General features: G+C 44.2%; 1 protein-coding gene across 8 annotated transcripts in view; it reads left to right on the top strand.

Annotated features, from left to right (window-relative positions):
- Positions 1-23,573, top strand: part of SNAP47 (synaptosome associated protein 47) — a 54,548-nt gene that overhangs the window by 18,478 nt on the left and 12,497 nt on the right. For 7 of the 8 annotated variants that reach the window (XR_006713960.1, XR_006713971.1, XM_045483804.1 and 4 more), the window contains 2 exons: positions 9,886-10,376; positions 20,821-20,945. Coding sequence is in view for 6 of the 8 variants with exons in the window: in XM_045483804.1 (XP_045339760.1) it covers positions 9,886-10,376; positions 20,821-20,945 (616 nt within the window). In the remaining 2 variants the exon portion in view is untranslated. The remainder of the gene's footprint in view (positions 1-9,885; positions 10,377-20,820; positions 20,946-23,573) is intronic. The other variant, XM_045483833.1, reaches the window with a different exon arrangement.

Raw genomic sequence — 23,573 nt, 5'->3', positions numbered from 1 at the left:
GCTACGGTGCCTGCTCCTACACCCCTGCCTTCTGCCCCCAGCCTGCACCTACGGCACAACCCATACCTGCTATCAGTTGACTGAGAACGAAAGCAGCAGGGCCTGGTTTACACTTACAGATGGTTCTATACCATGTGCAGGCATCACCCAGAAATGAACAGAGGTGAAGGGAGATCCTTCCAGTGGCAGAACTTCAAGCCATGCGCCTGGAGGTTCACCATGTTGGGAAGGCAGTCTTGTGCAGTCTTCTGACCCATTGTCAGCCCTGTTAGAATGGATCTGAGGGCTGGAGCACACAGCCTATGCCAGGCTTACCACCTAGTAGGGAAATAGCTTTCCCTGTTACAAGCTCAACTGGTACTCATTTGTTCTACTGAAGCACTCTGCCAGCTGTCAGAGTTCATATATTAGAGTCTGCGGAAAGGGGGCAGTCCTTGAACTACAGCATTCAAAGGATGTGCATAAGCCTGTTGTCCTGCATCGGCTGCCAGGGGACCAGCAGCCACTACCAGAGCTGGTTCTGTTCTGCTCTACTCTGCACTAGGAAAGCTGAGTATGGCATTGCTCTGTCCAGTGCTGGACTGTGTTGTGCTCCATGGTAACTCCGATACCAGGATGCTGTGGGCAAAAGTGTTTGAGTCCTCCCCTGAGATTGGTGACCAGTGTGTGGCACTCTGCTCAACAGGGTTCTTGGAAGGAGGAATGGCCAGATGCTCAGTTGCATGCTGATTGGCTGCAGCCAGTGGTTTGGCTGATGTTCAGGACTGGAAGAAACAGGACTGGAAACTTCATGACCAGGAGATCCAGGGCAGAAGTGTTGGATAGACTTCTCTGGTTGGGAAAAAAGGCAAAGATGTGTCTCACCTGAATGCTCACTGAAGGGTGTCTTCAGCAGAGGAGAATTGTAATAATCCAGTGGATAGGATGACCTGTGCCCTAGATACCCGTCGGTCTGTTTCCCAGCACCTCCTGAAGTTGCCCACTGAGCCCATGAACAAAGTGGCCATGGTGACAGGGATGGAAGCTATGATTGGGTCCAGCAGCACAGACTTCAGCTCACCAAGGCCAGCCTGACCACAGCCACCAACACCAAGTCTCCAATATGCCTCTAGTCTCCAGGGTGTTCAGCCTTCTACTTGGTGGCTGGCTGATTATGTTGGACCATCTCTTACTGTGAGTCCTTTGAACGTGGCTCCTCATTTCCAAATTCTGTTTTTCTCTTTGGGTTTCAACAGTTTGACTATAATGTATCTTGATGTGGCTCTTTTTAAGTTTATCCCCCTTGGAGTTTGTTGAGCTTCTTGAATGTGTACATTCATGTCTTTCATCAGATTTGGGAAGTTTTCAACCAATGTTTCCTCAAATTCATTTTCTGTCCCTTTCTCTCTCTTGTCCATCTGGGATTCCCATAATACGTTTGTGGATATGTTTGATGGTGTCCTTTGGGCTCTGATCATTTTCCTTCCTTTCTGCTCCTCAGACTGGGTAATTTCAAAGGTATTACTTTCAAATTCACCCGTTCTCTGTTCTTCCCTGTCAAATCTGCTGTTGAATCCCTCCGGCAAGTTTTTCATTTCAGTGATTGCACTTTTCAGCTCTAGAATTTGTTTCCTTCTCATAATTTCTTTTTGCTAATATTCTTGTTTTGTTCAGACATTTTTTTCTTATTTCTTTCAGTTATTTGTCCATAGTTTCCTTTAGCTCATTGAACATATTTAAGATTTTGGTGTAACATCTTTGATAAAATGTTAGGACTTCCTCAGAGATGATTATGGGCCTTATGAATCAGCCATACTTTCTTCTTTCTTTGTATGTTTTATCATTTTTTCTTGAGAAGTGCACATTCTGTTGTGGTAAATCTGTTATGGACTAAATGTTTGTGTCCCTGAAATTCACCTGAAGTCCCTGAGGTCACCACCACCCCCAGCCCCCACCCCAGTGTGATAGTGTTAGGAGGCAGGGCCTTTGGGAGGTGATTAGGTTTAGATGAGGTCATGAGAGTAGAGCCCCCATGATGGGATAAGAGGAAGAGGCTAAATCTCTCTCTCTCTGTCTCTCTCTTTCTTCTTCCTCCTCCTCCTCCTCCTCCTCCTCTTCTTCCTCCTCCTCTTCTTCTTCTTCTTCTTCTTCTTCTTCTTCTTCTTTCTTCTTCTTCTTCTCTCTCCCCCCCTTCCTCTCTCTCTCTGTCTCTCCCCCTCTCCCTCTTCCTCTCTCTCCTCTCTCTCTGCTGTACAAGGACACAACAAGAAGGTAGCTGTCTCCAAGCCAGGGAGAAAGCTCTTCCCCCAAACCAAATCTGTTGGCACCCTAATCTTGAACTTCCTAGCCTCCATAACTGAGAAATAAATGTCTGTTGTTCAAGCCATGCAGTTTGTGGTATTTGTTACAGTAGCCCGAACTGACTGATACACTCTGGAAACCTAATTCTACTCCTTGGGGATTAGTGGTCTTTGCTTGTTGAGGGTTATGACTGGAATTGGAATCTTTTCCCAACTATTTTTGCAAAGTGTGTCTCTCTTGTTATATGTGGTCATTGAAGTTTCTCTTTCATTGCGTCTCTGTTCAGCTAGTGAACCGACAAAGATGTTCTTAGGAATTGGGTCTTGTCTCTTTGAATTCCCTCTGGCTGGGAAGCCACTTGGGCTTATCGTAGCTGAAACCTCTATGCCAGCCTCTCTGCAGTCAAAAGCAGCATAGAACTTCTAGAAAACAAAATGTTAAAATTCTGTGTTACACACTTCCTACTTTTTGGTATTCCGTGTCTCTCTTTAAATGAAATGAAGACAAGTTGGTAACCCAGTTTTGATTTCAGGAGTTTGGTAGAAGCTACTTGCTGAGGTAATTGGTCTGGTTGTGTTTTCATTGGCATCTGTGAGTAACTGGTATTGCCTCTGTTCAGAGGTTGGAAAATGGCACTCTGGAATGACAGTTAGGCTCTTCACAATTGAGCCAAGTGTAGCTCAGCACTTTGAGGACATTTCCCATTGTGTTCCTAGTGTACATGATTGCTAAGTTGGGTAGGATTGTGCCTACTATTTTTTCCTCCCTATCCTAGATATTCTGATTGTTTTATTCTGATGTGTCTCTGATATGTAGATTTTTTAGAACAGGCTTTTAAATTACATACCATAAAATTTACTCACTGTATGTAAACAATTCAACGATTTTTAGTAAACTTACAGAGTTGTACAGACAAGACTGTAGTCCAAATTTTAGGACATTTCTATCCCTCCCAAAAGTCACCTCAAGCCCTTTGGCAGTCACTCTGTTCTTGCCCTGCCCAGGTCACCATTGATCTAGTCTTTCTGTGTAGATTTGTCTTTTTAGAGACTTAACATATGTCTGCCTTCTTGCACTGTGTCATGTTTTTGAGATTCATCTCCATTGTAGGATAGATCAGTACTTTGTTACTTTATATTTCTGTTCTTCTTTTCTCTTTTCTTTTCTTTCCTTCCTTCCTTCCTTCCTTCCTTCCTTCCTTCCTTCTTTCTGGCTCCATGCCTACTTTAAATGGGCTTGGACTTACAACCCTGAGATCAAGAGTCTACTGACTAAGCCGGCCAGGCGCCCCATTAGTTTGTATTTCCGACCAATACTCTGTTATATGATCTATCACATCTTGTTTGTCCATTGACCAATTTTGATGGACATTTTGTTGTTTCTGTTTTGTGGCCATTATGAATAGTGCTGCTATAGACACTTGTGTACAAGTGTTTGCATGAACGTTTGTTTTCATTTCCCTTGGGTAGGAAATTGCTGGGTCTCTCTTTAACATTTTGAGAACTTGACCAGTTGTTTTCCAAAGTGGCTGTGCCATGTTTCACCTCCCCACCAATAATGTTATGTGGGCTCCAGTTTCTCCACAACATCACTAACACTTGTTATTGTCTGCTTTATTATTATAACTATCATAGTGGGTGTGAAGTGGCGTCTCATTACACAATCATTTTCCTAATGATAATAAGCATCTTTTCATATGCTTTTTCCCCATAGGTCTATTTTATTTTTAAATTCTTTGACCATTTTTTTATGTGGTTGTCTTTTTATTATGGACTTTGTAGGAGTTTTATATATTCTGGGTAGAAATCCCTTTATCAGATACATGATTTGAAAATATTTTCTCCCTTTCTGTGGATTGTCTTTCTTGAAGGTGGTTTTTGAATCACAGAGGATTTTAATTTTTTTTCTCCAATGAATCAAGCACAATTTATTTTAGAACTAAAAGGACAGACTGAGCAAAAGAAAGTTTTATCCTAAACTTTCCCAATAGACATTTTCTCCCCAGACTGCATGTTATCAATTTTAAGTCCCATCAGTGGTCTTCATACTATTCATAGAGGATGTACAGATTGTGTCGTTTCCTTAAAGAGTCAAGTTTGAAAATAATATTTCTACTTTTTGTGCTTTAGAATTATTTGTAAGTAATCTCTGTGCCCAACCTGGGGTTTGAACTCACAACCCCAAGATCAAGAGTTGCATGCTCTACCTACTGAGCCAGCCAGATGCCCCACTTTTTGTGCTTTAGAACAACTCTCAAAACATACTATTATGCTCCCAGCTCATAACTGTTCAATTCATTCTTTCTTCTTGAAATAACTTAGAGCAAGAGAATCATTTACTTTGTACATTTTCAAAAACAGAACTTGTCCATTTTCTCTCCAGTGTTCATGGAGGGAAAAACTAGTCCAACCCAACAGATGAGCAAAAAGTCTTTTTCCCATTTTGGCTTCTCTGGTTTAAGTGACCAGAGAAAATCATTAGCTGTTTTTATTTTGGTTTCAACATAATAGCATCTATAGCCTTTTCTTCCTCCGAAGCCAACACTGGTCTTTCACATTCAAAACATGAACATTTCAGAGCTTTGCAGTTTTGCTCCTTCAGATACTGCCCAGCCAACTCAAGGGGAGCACACCTCTGAAGACAGAAGACCCTCCCAGGTCCTCATTCTCCTTCTCCGCTGCTCCCTCCCCTCACCCTCAGGGCACCATGATACGCAGGCCTGATTGCTTGTGCCTTGCGCACAGATGGGGCCCAGACCTGGCTGGACACAAGGCCAAAGGATTTTAAGTTTGATGAAGACCAATGTACCTGGGGTTTTTTTGTTGTTTTTTTTGTTTTTTTTTTTTTTTTTGTCACTTGCCTTTGGTGTCATATCCAGTTCATTGCCTAATCCAGAGTCACAGAGGTTTATTCTTTTGCTTTGTTCCAAGAGTCATAGTTTTAGCTCTTCTGTTTAGGTCCCTGAACCTCTTGGGGTTCATTTTTGTGAATGATGTGAGAAATGAATCAAATTTCTTTTTTCTTTTCTTTTCTTTTCTTTTCTTTTTTATTTTATTTTATTTATTTATTTATTTATTTATTTATTTATTTAGTATGACGCTATTCAGTGATCTCAGCAATATTTGTTGAAAGATGGATGTTTCCCCACTGAATTGTCTTGTCATCCTTGTCAAAAACCAGTTGACCATAAGGATAAAGGTTTGTTTCTGGACTCTGAGTTCCATCTCATTAATCCACGCTGTAACCTTTTGCCAGTACCACACCATCATCATTGTCATGACCATGTAGTAAGTTTGCACTCAGCAAGAGTCCACCAACTTGTTTCTTTTTCAGGATTGTTTTTGTCTATTCTGGGTCTTTTGTGTTTCCATGTGAATTTTGGGATAAACTAAGGGCTTAACAGTGCCCTAACTGGGAGAATTAGGGAGGTCTTGTTACCACCCCCCCTAGAGGTGCACCCCCCTGCACCCGTAAGGTTTCCGTTGTTACCGCTGGCTCTTCATGTGGCCTCCTGTACCGTAATCCCATGCTTGGGGAAGGACCCTAGTGCAGCAGGTAAGGGTGGATGTCCACGCCCCCCCCCTTTTTAAATTGAAGTATAGTTGGTACACAAGGTTACATTAATTTTCAGTGGATAGCATATCGGATAAGTTGATACTTGATGCTGTGCTCACTACCAGTGTAGCTACTGTCTGTCACCATCCAACACTATTATAGTATCGTTGATCATACTCCTTGTGCTGTATCTTAATTTACCCCTATGATTTATTCGTTCCTTAACTGGAAGCCTCTATCCCCCACTCCCCTTCACCCATTCTGCTCTTCACCCTCTGGCAACCATCAGTTCTATGTATTTATGGATCTGTTTCTGCCTTTTCTTTTTCTGTTTATTTGTTGAGTTTTTTAGATTCTGCATATAAGTGAAATCATGTAGTGTTTGTCTTTCTCTGTCTTATTTTATTTAGCATAATACTCTCGAGGTCCATCCATGTTATTGCAAATGGCAAGATTTCATTCTTTTTTGTGGCTGAGTGATATTCCTCTGTGTGTGTGTGTGTGTGTGTGTGTGTGTGTGTGTGTGTATCACGTTTTCGTTATCCATTCCTCTATGGGTAGACCCTTGGGTTACTTTCATAGTTTGGCCATTGTAAATAATGCCTCAGTAAGCATAGGGGTGCATATATCTTTACCACTTGTGTTTTCATTTGCTTTGGGTACATACCCAGTAGTGAAATTATTGGGTCATATGGTAATTCTATTTTTAATTTTTAACACACCTCCATACTGTTTTCTAGAGTGGCTGCACCAGTTTGCACTCCCAGCCAACAGTACAAAAGGGTTCCCCTTTCTCTGCATCCTCACCAACATCTGTTGTTTCCTGAGTTGTTAATTTTAGCCATTCTGACAGGTGTGAGGTGGTATCTCATTGTAGTTTTGATTTGTATTTCCCTTATGATGAGTGATGTTGAACATCTTCTTATGCTTATGTGTCTGTTAGCTATCTGGATGTCTTCTTTGGAGAAGTGCCTAATCAGATCCTCTGCCCATTTTTTAATTGGGTTGTTTGTTAGTTTGTTTTGGTGATGAGTTGTATAAGTTCTTTATGTATTTTAGATATTAACTGCTTATCAGATGTATTATTTGCAAATATATTTTTTCCATTCAGCAGGTTATCTGTTTGTATTATCAGTGATTTCCTTTGGTGTGCAGAAGCTTTTTATTTTATGAAAATAAAAAATGAAACAGTTTGTTTTTCACTTTTGTTTCCGTTGCTTAAAGAGACATATCCACAAATATGTTACTAAAGCCGATGTCTAGGTGATTACTGTGTGTGTTTTCTTTTAGGAGTTTTATGCATTCATGTCTCACATCTAATCCGTTAATCCATTTTGAGCTTATTTTTGTGTAAAGTGTAAGAAAGGGTCCTATTTTATTCTTTTGCATAAGGCTGTCCAATTTTCCCAACACCATTTGTTGAAGATACCGTCTTTTCCCCATTGCATATTCTTGTGTCCTTCATCATAGATTAATTGACCTATAAGTGTGGGTATATTTCTGGGCTCTCTATTCTGTTCCTCTGATTTGTGTGTCTGTTTTAGTGCCAATACCATACTGTTGTGATCATTGTCACTTTGTAGTATATCCTGAAATCTGGGATTGTGATAACTCCAGCTTGGGTCTTATTTCTCTAGATCACTTTGGCTATTTGAGGTCTTTTGTTGTTCCATACAAATTTTAGTATTATTTGTTCTAATTCTGTGAAAAATGCTCTTGGTGTTTTGATAGAGATTGTATTAAATTTGTAAATTGCTTTGGGTAGTATGGATGCTTTAACAATATTAATTCTTCCAGTCCGTGAGCATGGTATATATTTCCATTTCTTTGTGTCATCTTTAATTTCTTTCATCAACGTCTTAATAGTTTTCAGAGTACAAGTCTTCCACCTCCTTGGTTAAATTTATTCCTAAGGTATTTTATTATTTTTGGTACATCTGTAAATGAGATTCTTTTTTTCTCAATTTCTCTTTCTGCTACTTCATTATGGCTATTCATACTCTTGAACTACTTCTTGCTTCAGTTTTGGAAAGTTGTGGTTTTTGAGTGTTTTGTCTGTTTCATAAAAGTCCAATTTATTGGTGTGAAATTGGGTATGGTATCCCCTAGGAGCCTTTCCAGGGCTAAAGGCTCTATGGTGATGCCTCCATCACTCCCGATGTTGGTGATATGCATTTTCTTTGTTTTATTTTGGATCATTTTTTGTAAGGGTTTTCTTTTTTCTTTTCTTTTTTTTTTTTTTTTTTAGTTATTTCAAAGAACCAACTTTTGGCTTTTCTAATATTTTCTTTTTTTCTGTTTTCAATTTCATTGATTTCTGCTTTTCCTTTATTCTACTTACTTTGGGTTCAATTTATAACTTTTTGAGACAGAAGCTTAAATCGCTGATTTTAAATCCTTCTAAGAAGTTTTCCAACATCCACTGAAAGCTATAAATTTTCCTCATGACTGCTCCACTTGCACCCTGCCATTTTTTGCATATTGGTTTGTTTCACTCACTTCAGATTTTTTTTGATTCCCTTTACTTAGAATCGTATTTAATTTCCAGATATTTGAGGATTTTCTATTAGCCTTTTGTCATTAATTTCAAATGTCATTTGTTTGAAGACAGAGGATATGCTCTGTATGATTTCAATACTTGAAATTTATTGAGATGTGTTACATTTTTTTAATATTCGGAATACACTTTAAAGAGCGTATTCAGCAGATAGATGTTGGTTCCATAAATATCAATCAAGTTGAGTTGTTTAAATAGTGTTTATATTCTTACTAATTGTTTTTGTCTTCTTGCTATATTATGGAGAGAAATTTGTTAAAACCTACAACTGTGGTTGTCTATTTCTTCTTTTAGTTTTATCAGTTTTTGCTTAATGAATTTTGAAATTTTGTCAGATATACTTGTTTAGTATTCAGTCTTTTTGTTGGATTGGCGGATTGTTGATGGATTATTATGCATTGTCTGTCTTTATCCTTGGTAACATCCTTGTCTTAAGGTTTACTACTGGCACGATGCATCTTTTTACCAATACCTTTGCTTTTGACATGTCTGTGCCCTTATATTTCACAGTCTCTTGTAAACAAGATATAGCTGTGTCTTGTTTTTGTTTTTGAATCCAGGCTGACAATCTGCCTTTAAATTAGAGGATTTGGTCTATTTACATTTAATATAATTACTAATATGGCTATATTTAAGTCTACCACCTTGATTATTTTCTATTTTTTCCATTTGATCTTTGTTCCTTTGCTTTTCCTTTCCTGCTTCTATTTTTTTTTTTTCATCACAAGATAGATCTCGTGGTGTTATTAGTGGTTATTTTACAGCTGTACCGTCTGATATGGTAGGCACTAGCCACATGTAATTAAGTTTAAAATTCAGTCCTGCATTAGGAGCCACACTGTAGATGCCCAGTAACCACATGTGCCTATTACCATATTGGACAGACAGATTACTGCAGAAATTTCCATCCGATGGCTCTCTACAGATTCAGATCAGGATTTATTTGGAGTCAGAATCACCCAGGGTCAAACCTGAAAAGAGCAACATTTTTCAGAAGACATGTGTTTCTTTTCCTTTTTATTTTTATTTTAAAAAATTGTTTTTAAGTTTATTTATTTATTTGTAGAGAGAGACAGAGAGTGCCAGCAGGGGTGAATCAGAGAGAGGGAGAGAGAGAATCCCAAGCAGGCTCTGCGCCGTCAGCACTGAGCTTGACTGGGGCTCAAACTCACAAACTGTGAGATCATGATCTGAACCAAAATCAGGAGTCAGACACTTAGCTGACTGAGCCACCCAGGCACCCCAGAAGACATGTGTTTCTATTGTGGGATTATTACTGATAGCTTTGTGTCTGTAGACAGAAGAGATATGCTCTTGGCCTCGGTTTTCTTTTCTAAAACACGGGGTAGTAATTCCTGCTCTTCTGCTTCATGGAGTGCTTGGGTAAAATGTAGCCCTGTAAAATGGCTAAGTGCTGTATGAAGGCTAAAGCAGTCTTCAAGAAAACGCACTGAAACCCCGTTGACTGTTCTGTGTTTTGTTTGGTCTTTTAGGTTGCTGACAGAGCTGGAGTCCCCTTCCTGGTGGCCCTTTAGCTCCAAGCTTTGGAAGATGCCATCAGAAACAAAGCTTAAGGGAGACACTTCAACGGCTAGTCCCAAAGCTCTTGGGAAGGAAGGGGTAGTGGTCAGAATTCCTGCTGTTGTCTCCCAGAGAACAGCATCCCATGTCAAACCAGGGAGTCTCACCGTCCTAGTGTCTGGACTGGAAATCCATGATTCGAGTTCTGCGCTCATGCACAGGTTCGAAAGAGAAGACGTGGATGACATTAAGGTTCACACGCCCTATGAGATCAGCATCCGCCAGCGGTTCATTGGGAAGCCTGACATAGCCTATCACTTGATATCTGCCAGGATGCCAGAGGCCATCCCCGTTTTGGAGGTGCAGTTCAGCAAAAAGATGGAGGTGTTAGGAGACGCCCTGACACCCAGCAGCACCAAAACCTCCTCCCCAGCAGAGAAGGGCTGCTCCATGTGGCACACAGGTGAGTGACCGCTGGTACAGGCCCTGCACAAGTCTCCAGAATCATGGTCAAATGCAGCATGCCTGTGGCACGTCCGTCATTTGAGGCATTGCTTGGAGCAGCTGCTGGTTTCCAGGCACCAGCAACTGTGCATTTGTTAGCAGGTGAGAACAACTTCGGGCCTCTTTCCTTAGTTCCTGCCACCTCGAAGTGGGCAAGTCCCAGACTCAGGTGTACCACACACTCAAATGGGAGCCAGGCAGGTTTCTCCAGAGTCTGCTTTCTATCCAGAACAGAGGAGGGCTCCAGGGTAGGTGTTTTCACCTCTTTCCTCTGTGGGACTTAATTGACACTAACATGCCGGCTCTGCACCCCCAACCTGGGCCCATTCCAGGAATGTGTCTGGGAATCAGAATCCTGGACAACCGTGCAGGTACGTTTTGTGGGTTTGTAGGCCTTGGCGAGGGCCCATGGAGTCCTCCCGTGTGTCTCCATGGAGAGCGTGGGGCTGGACGTATGCCTTTGGACAGCCTGGGACCACCTGACTCCTCAGGCTCGCCTTCCTGATGGGTGTCAGGTAACATCTTGGTCACGTCTTTAGTCTTTTTTGTCTTTTTAAAAATTTTTTTTACATTTATTTATTTTCTTTCTCTTTTTTTTTTCAATATGAAATTTATTGTCAAATTGGTTTCTATACAACACCCAGTGCTCATCCCAACAGGTGCCCTCCTCAATGCCCATCACCCACTTTCCCCACCCTCCCACTCCCATCAACCCTCAGTTTATTCTCAGTTTTTAAGAGTCTCTTATGGTTTGGCTCCCTCCCTCTCTAACTTTTTTTTTCCTTCCCCTTCCCCATGGTCTTCTGTTAAGTTTCTCAGGATCCACATAAGAGTGAAAACATATGGTATCAGTCTTTTTCTCTATGACTTATTTCACTTAGCATAACACTCTCCAGTTCCATTCACATTGCTACAAAAGGCCATATTTCATTCTTTCTCATTGCCAAGTAGTATTCCATTGTGTATATACCACAATTTCTTTATGCATTCATCAGTTGATGGGCACTTAGGCTCTTTCCATAATTCGGCTGTTGAAAATGCTGCTATAAACATTGGGGTACCAGTGCCCCTCTGCCTCAGCACTCCTGTATGCCTTGGGTAAATTCCTAGCAGTGCTATTGCTGGATCATTGGGTAGATCTATTTTTAATTTTTTTTTTCAATATATGAAGTTTATTGTCAAATTGGTTTCCATACAACACCCAGTGCCCATCCCAAAAGGTGCCCTCCTCAATACTCATCACCCACCCTCTCCTCCCTCCCACCCCCCATCAACCCTCAGTTTGTTCTCAGTTTTTAAGAGTCTCTTATGCTTTGGCTCTCTTCCACTCTAACCTCTTTTTTTTTTCTTCCCCTCCCCCATGGGTTTCTGTTAAGTTTCTCAGGATCCACATAAGAGTGAAACCATATGGTATCTGTCTTTCTCTGTATGGCTTATTTCACTTAGCATAACACTCCAGTTCCATCCATGTTGCTACAAAGGGCCATATTTCATTCTTTCTCATTGCCACATAGTACTCCATTATGTATATAAACCACAATTTCTTTATCCATTATTCATCAGTATTTTTAATTTTTTGAGGAACCTCCATACTGTTTTCCAGAGCGGCTGCACCAGTTTGCATTCCCACCAACAGTGCAAGAGGGTTCCCATTTCTCCACATCCCCTCCAGCATCTATAGTCTCCTGATTTGTTCTTTTTAGCCACTCTGACTGGCGTGAGGTGGTATCTCAGTGTGGTTTTGATTTGTATTTCCCTGATAAGAAGTGACATTGAGCATTTTTTCATGTGTCGGTTGGTCATCTTGATGTCTTTTTTGGAAAAGTGTCTATTCATGTCTTCTGCCCATTTCTTCACAGGATTATTTGTTTTACAGGTGTGGAGTTTGGTGAGATCTTTATAGATTTTGGATACTAACCCTTTATCTGATATGTGATTTGCAACTATCTTTTCCCATTCCGTAGGTTGCCTTTTAATTTTGTTGATTGTTTCCTTTGCAGTGCAGAAGCTATCTATCTGGATGTGGTCCCAATAGTTCATTTTTGCTTTTAATTCTGTTGCCTTTGGAGATGTGTCAAGTAAGAAATTGCTGCGGCTGAAGTCAGAGAGGTTTTTTCCTGCTTTCTCCTCTAGGGTTTTGATGGTTTCCTGTCTCACATTCAGGTCCTGTATCCCTTTTGAGTTTATTTTTGTGAATGGTGTAAGAAAGTGGTCTAGTTTCATCCTTCTGCATGTTGCTGTCCAGTTCTCCTAGCACCATTTCTTAAAGAGACTGTCTTTTTTCCATTGGATATTCTTTCCTGCTTTGCCAAAGATTAGTTGGCCATCCTTTTGTGGGTCCAATTCTGGAGTCTCTATTCTATTCCACTGGTTATGTGTCTGTTTTTGTACCAATACCATGCTGTCTTGATGATGACAGCTTTGTAGTAGAGGCTGAAGTCTGGGATTGTGATGCCTCCCGCTTTGGTCTTCTTCTTCAGTATTACTTTAGCTATTCAGGATCTTTTGTGGTCCCATACAAATTTTAGGATTGCTTGTTCTAGCTTCTAGAAGAATGCTGGTGCAATTTTGATTGGGATTGCATTGAATGTGTAGATTGCTTTGGTAGTGTTGCCATTTTAACAATATTTATTCTTCAAATCCATGAGCATGGAAGGTTTTTTCATTTCTTTGTATCTTCTTCAATTTCCTTCATAAGCTTTCTATAGTTTTCAGCATACAGATCTTTTAACATCTTTGGTTAGGGTTTATTCCTAGGTATTTTGTGATTCTTGGTGCAATTGTGAATGGGATTAGTTTCTTTGTCTTTCTGTTGCTTCATTATTAGTGGATAAGAATGCAACTGATTTCTGTACGTTACTTTTGTATCCTGCGACTTTGCTGAATTCATGTTATCAATTCTAGCAGCATTTTGGTGGAGTCTGTTGGGTTTTCCATGTACAATATCATGTCATCTGCAAAAAATGAAAGCTTAACTTCATCTTTGCCAATTTTGATGCCTTTGATTTCATTTTGTTGTCTGATTGCTGATGGTAGAACTTCCAACACTATGTTAAACAACAGCGGTGACAGTGGACATCCCTGTCATGTTCCTGGTTTCAGGGGGAAAGCTCTCAGTTTTCCCCATTGAGGATGATATTAGCTGTGGGCTTTTCATAAATGGCTTTTATGATGTTTAAATATGTTCCTTCTATCCTGACTTTCTCGAGGGTTTTTATTAAGAAAGGATGCTGAATTTTGTCAAATGCTTTTTCTGCATCAATTGACAGGATCATATGGTTCTTTTCTTTTATTAATGTGATGTATCACATTGATTGATTTGCAAATGTTGAACCAGCCCTGCAGCCCATTAATCACAAACATAAGCAACCTTATTGAGAATGTGGTAATTGCAGGGGACTTTAATACCCCACTTACAGCAATGGATAAATCATCTAGACACAGGATCAATAAAGAAACAAGGGCCCTGATTGATACATTGGATCAGATGAACTTCACAGATATATTTAGAACTCTGCATCCCAAAGCAACAGAATATACTTTCTTCTCAAGTGCACATTGAACATTCTGCAAGATAGATCACATACTGGGTCACAAAACAGCCCTTCATAAGTATAAAAGAATTGAGATCACACCATGCACACTTTCAGACCACAATGCTATGAAACTTGGAATCAACCACAGGAAAAAGTCTGGAAAACCTCCAGAAGCATGGAGGTTAAAAACGCCCTACTAAAGAATGAATGGGTCAACCAGGCAATTAGAGAAGAAATTTAAAAATATATGGAAACAAATGAAAATGAACATACAACAATCCAAACGCTTTGGGAAACAGTGAAGGCAGTCTTGAGAGGAAAATACATTGCAATGCAGGCCTATCTCAAGAAAGAAGAAAAATCCCAAATACAAAATCTAACAGCACACCTAAAGGAAATAGAAGCAGAGCAGCAAATACACCCCAAACCCAGAAGAAGAAGAGAAATAATAAAGATCAGAGCAGAAATAAACAACATAGAATCTAAAAAAAACTGTAGAGCAGATCAATGAAACCAAGAGTTGGTTTTTTTGAAAAAATAAACAAAATTGATAAACCTCTAGCCAGGCTTTTCAAAAAGAAAAGGGAGAGGACCCAAACAGATAAAATCATGGGGGAGCCTGGGTGGCTCAGTCGGTTAAGCGGCTGACTTTGGCTCAGGTCATGATCTCACAGTCCGTGAGTTCGAGCCCTGTGTCGGGACCTGTGCTGACAGCTCAGAGCCTGGAGCCTGTTTCAGATTTTGTGTCTCCCTCTCTCTCTGCCCCTCCCCTCTTCATGCTGTGTCTCTCTCTGTCTCAAAAATAAATAAACGTTAAAAAAAATGGATGAAATCATGAATGAAAACGGAATTATTAACCAATCCCTCAGAAATACAAGCAATTATCGGGGAATACTATGAAAATTATATGCCAACATACTGGACAACCTGGAAGAAATAGACAAATTCCTAAGCACCCACACACTTCCAAAACTCAAACAGGAAGAAATAGAAAACTTGAACAGACCCATAACCAGTGAAGAAATTGAATCAGTTATCAAAAATCTTCCAACAAATAAGAATCCAGGACCAGATGGTTTCCCTGGGGAATTCTACCAGACTTTTAAAGCAGAGATAATACCTATCCTTCTCAAGCTGTTCAAAAAAATAGAAAAGGAAGGAAAACTTCCAGACTCATTCTATGAAGCCAGCATTACTTTGATTTCCAAACCAGAGACACCGCAAAAAAAGAACTACAGGCCAATATCCCTGATGAATATGGATGCAAAAATTCTCAACAAGATACTAGCAAATTGAATTCAACAGCATATAAAAAGAATTATTCACCATGATCGAGTGGGATACATTTATTTATTTTTGAGAGACAGAGCGTGAGCAGGGGCGGGGCAGAAGAGAGGGAGACACAGAATCAGAAGCAGGCTCCAGACTCTGAGCTGTCAGCACAGAGCCGGACGCAGGGCTTGAACTCACAAATCGTGAGATCATGACCCTAGCTGAAGTTGGATGCTTAACCGACTAAGCCACCCAGGCGCCCCATGTCTTTAGTCTGTATTTTTGTCTCTGTGAATGATTGTAGAAGGCGTGTCTCACACCTTTTATTTGTTTTGTGGCCTCACAGGTTTGTCTCTGTGGACTGCCTATCCCGTTTGTTTTTCTACCGTGCTGTTTCTTCATTTGATCTGTAGTAGCACCTTATTTGTTGTAGATATGTATCCCTTGTTGACTTCAGGGGCTACCAGTACCTCTCCCAGATGGTCATTTTCCACCACAGAAATGTTTAATGTTGCTGTGGTCACATCCACCATGTTTCCCCTTCAGTTTGTCTTTGAGTCCAGCTTAAGAAATCCCAGAGTCATAAAGTATCGTAGTTTCTAATACTGGTGTTATATGTGATCTTACTTCTATATTATAGCAATTTTTCTGACAGGCCAGTAGTCCTTCCTTATTAACTTTGATTGCCAGGTGTCTGTTAAAGTAAGAGACATGTTTTTACTGTCCTGGTTTCTTTTTTCTCTGAAGTGATTGATTTCAGTGCTAATGTATAACCAATTTCCCTAACACATGAATATTGTGATGTTATTCTAAATGGAAGTTTCAAGAAGAAATGTGCTTAAAAATAGACCTGGTCCCATAAATACCAAGACATTGGGAATGTTAACGTAAAAACTTAATTTAAAAAACGTATTTTTTTGGTGCACCTAGGTGGCTCGGTTGGTTGAGCATCCAACTTCAGCTCAAGTCGTGATCTTGTGGCTCATGGGTTCGAGTCCCATGTCAGGCTTGCTGCTGACAGAGCCTGGAACCTATTTCAGATTCTGTGTCTCCCTGTCTCACTGCTCCTCCCTTGCTCGCATGTGTGCACTCTCTCTCTCTCAAATAACAATAAAACATTTTAAAAAAATGTATTTTCTTGGCGCTCCCAGATTTTTCTTTGGCCCCTCTCTCAAGGCCAGACTTAGAAGCCCATGACAGGGCCAAGGAGGGTGAGCAGTACAAGCCAGCATAAGACCCTGACCCAAGGGGCCTGGGCAGTGAGGGGAGACCAAGGACATGGTGCTGGGCACCCACAGCCCTTGTCCTCGTGGGGCTCCACCACATTCGTGGTTCGTGGGCTTTCTGTTAGAGCTGGCATCTTCAGAGACAGGACATGGCTCAGGGGCCAGAGCCCTGCGGCCAGGGTTTGGATCGGGAAGGGCACCAGCCAGGACTGCTGACCACGGGCCAGACATCTTCCTCCTCAGGGAAGCCACAGTCACCTACCGTCAGCCATGTCCGCACACACCTCACGAGCAAGGTCTAGATTCGGGTTGGATTGAGCGATGGGGCCTGTGTTCGTGGAGTGAGTGGAGCCATATCAGGATGACACATGAGTTTTCACCTTAGGGCTAACATCAGCCTGTGCAGATCAAGACGTGGAGTCCTCCCTTGGGGAGGCCACCCTGCCTGCCTGTGAGCTTCTGCAGGTGGTGAGGAGGGAGCTGGGGAAGGAGCTACAGGCCCCGGTTGTGAGCAGAGTGGTGTCTGACTTGCTGTATGTCTCTGCTGTTGGCTGCAGCACCTGAGGTGGAGACCATGGCTGCATATCTCCAGCTGCTGTTGTGATAGAGCCTGTGGCCAGAAGGTGGCAGTGTAGTCACAGGACCCAGAGGAACTTCCCGGAGATCTCTGCAATCCTGTGCAGTGTAGGCGGCCCAGCCAGCGGCCCGGCCGGCCCAAGGTGTCTCCAGGGGCTTCGGGAGCCCGGACGACACAGGTGGGCAGCGTCCATCTTGGGGGAAAGCAGTGGAAAAACTGCTGTGTTTGCCTAGCTTCCAGCTTGGGGACAAGCTGCGAGGAGTGTACAGAGTCCCCGTGTCTCAGACACCGATTCCCCTGATGAAGCGATGCTCACACACTGTCGCTCTCCCAAGTCTGCGTTTTGTCCACATTCCCTCACGCCTGCTGTCCCCAACCGCGTGTGGTGTCCCAGGGGATGTGTCTGTGTGGAGGTTGGCACGTTGTCTTATGTTGTCTCATGATCTTGGGCTGACAGGTTTCAGGAAGACTTCAGAGCAAGGCCCATGCATAGTGTTTTACAGAGTTTTGGGTACTTACTTTCATCTTTGCCAACTGGTCACCTTCTCTGACTGCCTATTTAAGAGGCCCTGGTCACCTGCTCACTCACCAAATGGAGATCTTACCCAGCGCCTGCCCTCAGTGCCCCCTTGGCTGTCCTGCTTCCACACTGGGACATGTGCTCCGGACCAGACCTTAATGACCGCATCTCCAGCACCCAGGATGGGCCTGGGTGTCTAGCAGTACACACATCTGTGTGACAGTAATGTCCCTGTGCAGGATCGCTCATTTAAGACTCTGGCTCCAGGTGGTAGAGTCCTGATCCCAGGGCGCAGGGACCACAGACAGACCCTCACCCATGTGGTCTCTAGGCCACGGGAACCATGCTACCACATATACCCTCCCTGTGTGGTCACTAGGACACAGGTACTCCCTGACCCCAGTGGACCCCCTGGAAGCTGTGTGGCTCTGACCCACTTGATCCCCTCCAAGGACCCATGGGTCCGAGCTGTGTGCTCTATAGTTTTTCACGTTTGCAGAGTACGGTGTTGTGGTTGTAGTTAGTGGAGACTGCTGTTTCCCTCGTTTCCACTCTCTGTCCTGTGCTTCCTGCGTAAGCAGGGGTGGGAGCATCCTCTGATGTTCTCTGGGCCCATCCCTCAGCCATTGTTGAGGTGTTGGGGTCCCAGGGACAAGGAGAATAACCTCTGGAGGCTCTGCTCTGCTCCCAGGTGCAGCTGCTGGGCCTTGCTCTGGGCACACAGTGAGGCCAGGTGTGCGTCCACAGCTGCCCCTCCCAGCCCAGTCGTCGTTCCTAGAAAGTGAAATCATCCGTACATTCCCTTGTACCTTGAACGATTTGTGCTGATTCTGTTTAACTGAGATAATTAATGACTTCAGAGACAGAAACTATTTTGTACTGAAATTGATTTTTCTTCGGAGATATTTCAGAGCATTGAAGTCACTGAGTCAGTGACTCGGGTCTCAGTACAGAGCACGGGGGTGCTAAGCTCTGTGTGGATCCTGCTGACCCCATAGCTCTTCATGAAAAATAGCCCTGACTTAGTATATTCCAGGAAGAAAAATTCTCTGTTTCGGCTTTCTGGTTAACTAAAAACCCCTTTTGTTACACATTCAGAAGAAGTCAGCAAGCCGTCTAGAATACAGCTGCAGGTGTGTGAGCAGCGGTGGAGGCACACAGTGTTGGGCCCCGTGGGCTGCAGTCTTGGACACGCTGGCTGGAGAGGCCCAGCTGGAGAGTGCAGGGGCGGCACGGGACTGCCGGTGTGCAGGTGGAGTGATGCTGGGACAGGTGACGAGGAAAGGTGGTTGCTGCTGGTGTGGCCAAGGGGGGGGGACACGTCGGTGTGATGTGGGACGGGAGACCCGGGGGACCGGGGAGTGGACACCGAGGAAGAAATTTGCCATAGAACTGCACTCACTGTGTTCTCACTGATAACTCTGTGACATCACGTGTGTCAGCTGGCTTTCTTTTAGTCCAATAACAGCTGTAGACCAGGTTTTCCGTTTTGGCCTCCATTCTTCCAGCCGGGCTCTGATGCTGCTTTTCTGTGGCCCACTTCAGAAAAGTGCTTTTCATTATGTAACATTGTAGGTGGTGACATCTTTTATCACGTTAAGGCCAAACAGCACTGAATTGCGGCCTATGGAAAGTTCCTTGCTAATTAAAAGCCCTGAGGAAGTTGGAGGAGGATGGGGCTTTGGAGATTTTAGAACACAGGTTGTGAAAGCAATTTCATTGGTTGCAATCAGCATTTATTTTATTAAAAATGTTTATTTCTTTTGAGAGAGAGAGAGAGAGAATCCCAGGTAGGCTCTACACTGTCAGCGCAGAGCCTGACATGGGGCTCAAACTCACAAACCACAAGATCATGACCTGAGCTGAAATCAAGAGTTGGATGTTCAACTGACTGAGCCACCCAGGTACCCCAGCTTTTTTTTTTTTTTTTTTTTTTTTAAAGAATGGAGTAGAAAACCTGATGTGTGTGCATGGTTTTGTCTGAGAGGACATTTGGACCCCCTGGATGAGGGTGTGGTGTTCTCCATGGACCCACTACTCATGGGACACACACACGGTATGCACACACCTGCACAGGGCCTCCTCCAGCAGAGGCCAGCCAAGACCCAGGGTCTTGCCTCCACGCAGCCCCCGCTCTGCCCATGCATTCCTGAGTGCTCTCTGTGTGGCCTGGGCCCCTTTCCTCTGCAGGACCCTGAGAAACCTGTGTCTTGTCCTCACCCAGCCTGCACTTGTCCTGGACGAGGCCGTGCTTCCTTTGCTCCTCAGGGAGGATGACTGTGTAAGAGTTATGTGGAGAAACTCAAGTAGCAGGGGAGTCTGTGTATGTGTGGAGCTCGCCCCAGACCAGCATCCTTCTCCTTCCTTTCCTGACTGTGCGTTCATCCGGCTGCTATGATGACTGCTCACCTCCTCTGGGGTGGCCCTTCTGCGCCTCCTGTCCCACAGAAGCCAGAGATGCTGGCATCCAAACAGCTGACTCTCGTCCTGTGCACTTTCTGCTCTGCAGCTCCCTAATATAAACGTGGCTATGCCATGTACCTGGATGCTTTGCATGATGGAGAAGGGCAGACCACAGACCCTGACCGATGCCCCAGGGCTGCAGATGGAGGTTGGTTGCACCCCACAGGAGGGCCTGTCTGCCCTTCCGCTCCTCAGGAGTTCACCGGGCGCAGGTGTTGGGGGACGGGAGACACCCCTGAGCAGTGCCGGGCCACATGTAGCGCTCTGACTCACCCCCAGCTCGGCGCGGCTGCACACTCAGCTTTGCTTGGCCCAAGCTGCTGGCCATTTCCTGTGCTCTGGAGAACCACAGCGTTGTGTGGGGTAAGACTCGGTGCTGCAGTTTCCAGCAGGGGATTTCCTGGGCGTTTCACCAGGGGTCAGCACATGGTACATCTGATACTCCAAATGTATGGTCTTTTCCCCCAGAGAAGGATAACGACCACTCGTGGATACAGGGCCTTTCTTCAGATGTTAGCCACAGAACCAGACCTTGACTCTCCAGTGAGAGCAAGGCTAAGGGAGCAGCGTGGACCTGGGGTGGGAGTGAGGCTCAGGCAGCCCCCGCCCAGCCCAGCGTAGCAGAGCTCAGGGACAGGGCCCTGCCACACCCACCTCCCCAGCAGGCACAGAGGCTGTGGACCAGTGCATGTGTGAGAGAGCCCTGACGGCCCTCGAGCCCTCAACATCAGTCCGTGTAAAGTTCTGAATGTTCTTGGGTCATTCGCACCTCCAGGAAGATGTCACGGCTGTTTGACTTTCCTTTCCAGCGTCTGGGCTGATGGACCGGGCCGTGCACCACGAGCCCTGCCCAGGCAGCCAGGACGGCCAGCCACTCCAGCTGCAGACGACCCAGCCGTTCATTTCCGAGGGGGACGCCCAGGAACTGAGACAGGTAATGTGCGCTCCCGGTGCCGTGGCGCCTGCAGACATCTCCCTGCTGGTGTACATGGGCCACCGTGCATCTTGCTCTCTGCAGATGCAGAGAGCAGAGAAAGAGCGGTGCTTGTTCTGGGTCCTTGCACTTGGTGACGTGCAGACACGCCAGTGGGCCTGTACACACACGGTCTGCCTGTGGCCACTCCTGCCTGTTGTACATGTGCAGATATGTGCATACATGTGTACTGTGTTTGTGTGCACTGTGTGTGTGTGCTCTGCATGTGTCTGTATATGTGCATGTGCTTTGCGTGTGTCTGTGTGTGCCTGTACTGCGTGTGTGGTGTGTATGCATGTGTCTGTGTATGTCCGTGTGTGGGCTGTGTGTGCATATGCTGTGTGTGTGTCTGTCCATGTGTATACTCTGTGTGAATGTGCTGTGTGTCTGTAGGTCCATGTGTGTCTGTGTGTGCATGTGCTATGTGTGTATGTGTATGTCCACATGTGTGTGCATGTGTCTATGTATGTCCATGTGTGGGCTGTATGTGTGTGTGTGCTGTGCATACATCTGTGTGCGTGTGCTGTGTGTATCTATGTATGTCCACGTGTGTGTGCATGTGCTATCCATGCATCTGTGTGTATGGTGTGTGTGCATGTGTCTGTGTATAGGCTGTGTGTGCATGTGCTGTGCATATGTCTGTGTATGTGTGTGTGTGCATGTGCTGTGCATGTGTCTGTATGTCCGTGTGTGTGCTCTGTGTGAGAGTGCTGTGTATATGTCTATGTCCATGTGTGTCTGTGTGTGCATGTGCTTTGTGTGTGTATGTGTATGTCTACATGTGTGTGTGTGCTACGCGTGTGTATGTGTATGTCTGTGTGTGTTCTGTGTGTGCATGTGCTGTGCATGTGTCTGTGTGTATGCTGTGTGGGTGTCTGTGTATGTCTGCGTGTGTTCTGTGTGTGCATGTGCTGTGCATGCGTCTGTGTGTGTGGTTATGTGTGCATGTGTCTGTATGTGTGTGGGCTGTGTGTGTGCATGTACTCTGTGTGTGTGTATGTCTGTGTGCATGTGGTGTGTGTGCATGTGCCGTGCCTATGTGTATATCTGTATGTGTGCTGTGTGTGCATGTGCTGTGCATGTGTATGTGTATGTCTGCATGTGTGTGCATGTGCTCTGCGTGTGTCTGTGTGTTTGTGTGCTGTGTGTCTGTGTATGTCCGTGTGTGTTCTGTATGTGCATGTACTGTGCATGCGTCTGTGTGTGTGCTATGTGTACATGTGCTGTGTGTGTATGTCTGTGTGTCCATGTATGTGTGCATGTACTCTGCATGTGTGCATGTGCTGTGCGTGTGGTGTGTGTGCATGTGCTGTGCATGTGTCTGTATGTCTGCATATGTGTGCATGTGCTGTGCCGTGTGTATATGTCCGTGTGTGTGCTGTGTGTGCATGTGCTGTGTGTGTGTATGTCTGTGTATGTGTGCATGTACTCTGTGTGTATCTGTGTATGTCTGGGTGCATATGCTTTGCGTGTGCTGTGTGTACATTTGCTGTGTATGTGTCTGTGTATGTCTGCATGTGTGTGCATGTGCTGTGCGCGTGTATATGTCTGTGTGTGTGTTGTGTGTTCATGTGCTGTGTATGTGTACATCTGCTGTGCATGTATCTGTGTGTGTGCTGTGTGTGCATGTGCTGTGTGCCTGTCTGTATGTCCGTGTGTGTGTGTGTATGTGTGTGTGCAGGTGCCCCACAGGGGTGTGTACAACTGAGCACGCTCACTCACCCACATTTCTCTCAAGGGCTTGACACTGGATTCTTGCCTCTTTTTGTCCAGAAGTAGATCTTTAAACAATATTAGATGGAAATATTTTAATTTGTCTTCCTATGTTATTGCTGGACAATAGTGATTTAACTTTTTCCTTTTTAAGTAATTTTGAAGCAAATGCCTAGACATCGTGCATGTGCACGTCGTAGACGTGTCAGCGCACGTCTGTAGGACATAAGAACTGGTAGAAACCCCCACACCCTGCCACGCTCATCTGGGTTCACCAGACATCAGTCCTCGTGTTCAGGGAGGTGTGTGTGTGTGTGTGCCGCTCAGGACCCGCACGCGGCCCCACGCAGGACACTCAGCAAAGCGCCTGCGTGTGTACAGCTTCTCTCTGCCCTTCCCGTTCGCTTCATGGTATATTTGTAGAGAAAACTTGGATTCCCTGGTTCATAGCTAGACACTTTGTCAGACTCAGGCTCTGCTTTGGAGAGGCTATTCCGTCAGTGGCACCTCACTCTTCCACCAGGGCACACAGGAAGACCGTTCGTCTTTTAAACCTGTTTTTAAAGAAGTCCTATTGATGCGTCTGCAGAGGCACGGTCTCCTTTAAGCTGGGCCATTTCCTCCTTGGAAAAAAGGCATTCATCTTTGCTGTGGGATATTTTAAATATGCATGAGCTGTCACTCTTTCCCCTGGTCTAACTTAGTCACTTTCAGTAATGACACATAGGAACGCTGCTTTCTAGCTGCAACCACAAATTCTGCAGGTTACTGACTACTCCTTGTGACCCGCGTATTGACTGCAGAACACAGCTTCAGGCCTTGAGAAACCCTTATCCTCTAACAGACAAGTCCCCGTTCTCCTGAGAGAGGATGAGA

Source organism: Leopardus geoffroyi, chromosome A1 (assembly GCF_018350155.1).
Source record: "Leopardus geoffroyi isolate Oge1 chromosome A1, O.geoffroyi_Oge1_pat1.0, whole genome shotgun sequence".
Classification (NCBI taxonomy): Eukaryota; Metazoa; Chordata; class Mammalia; order Carnivora; family Felidae; genus Leopardus; species Leopardus geoffroyi.
This window is presented reverse-complemented; position numbering and strand designations above follow the sequence as displayed.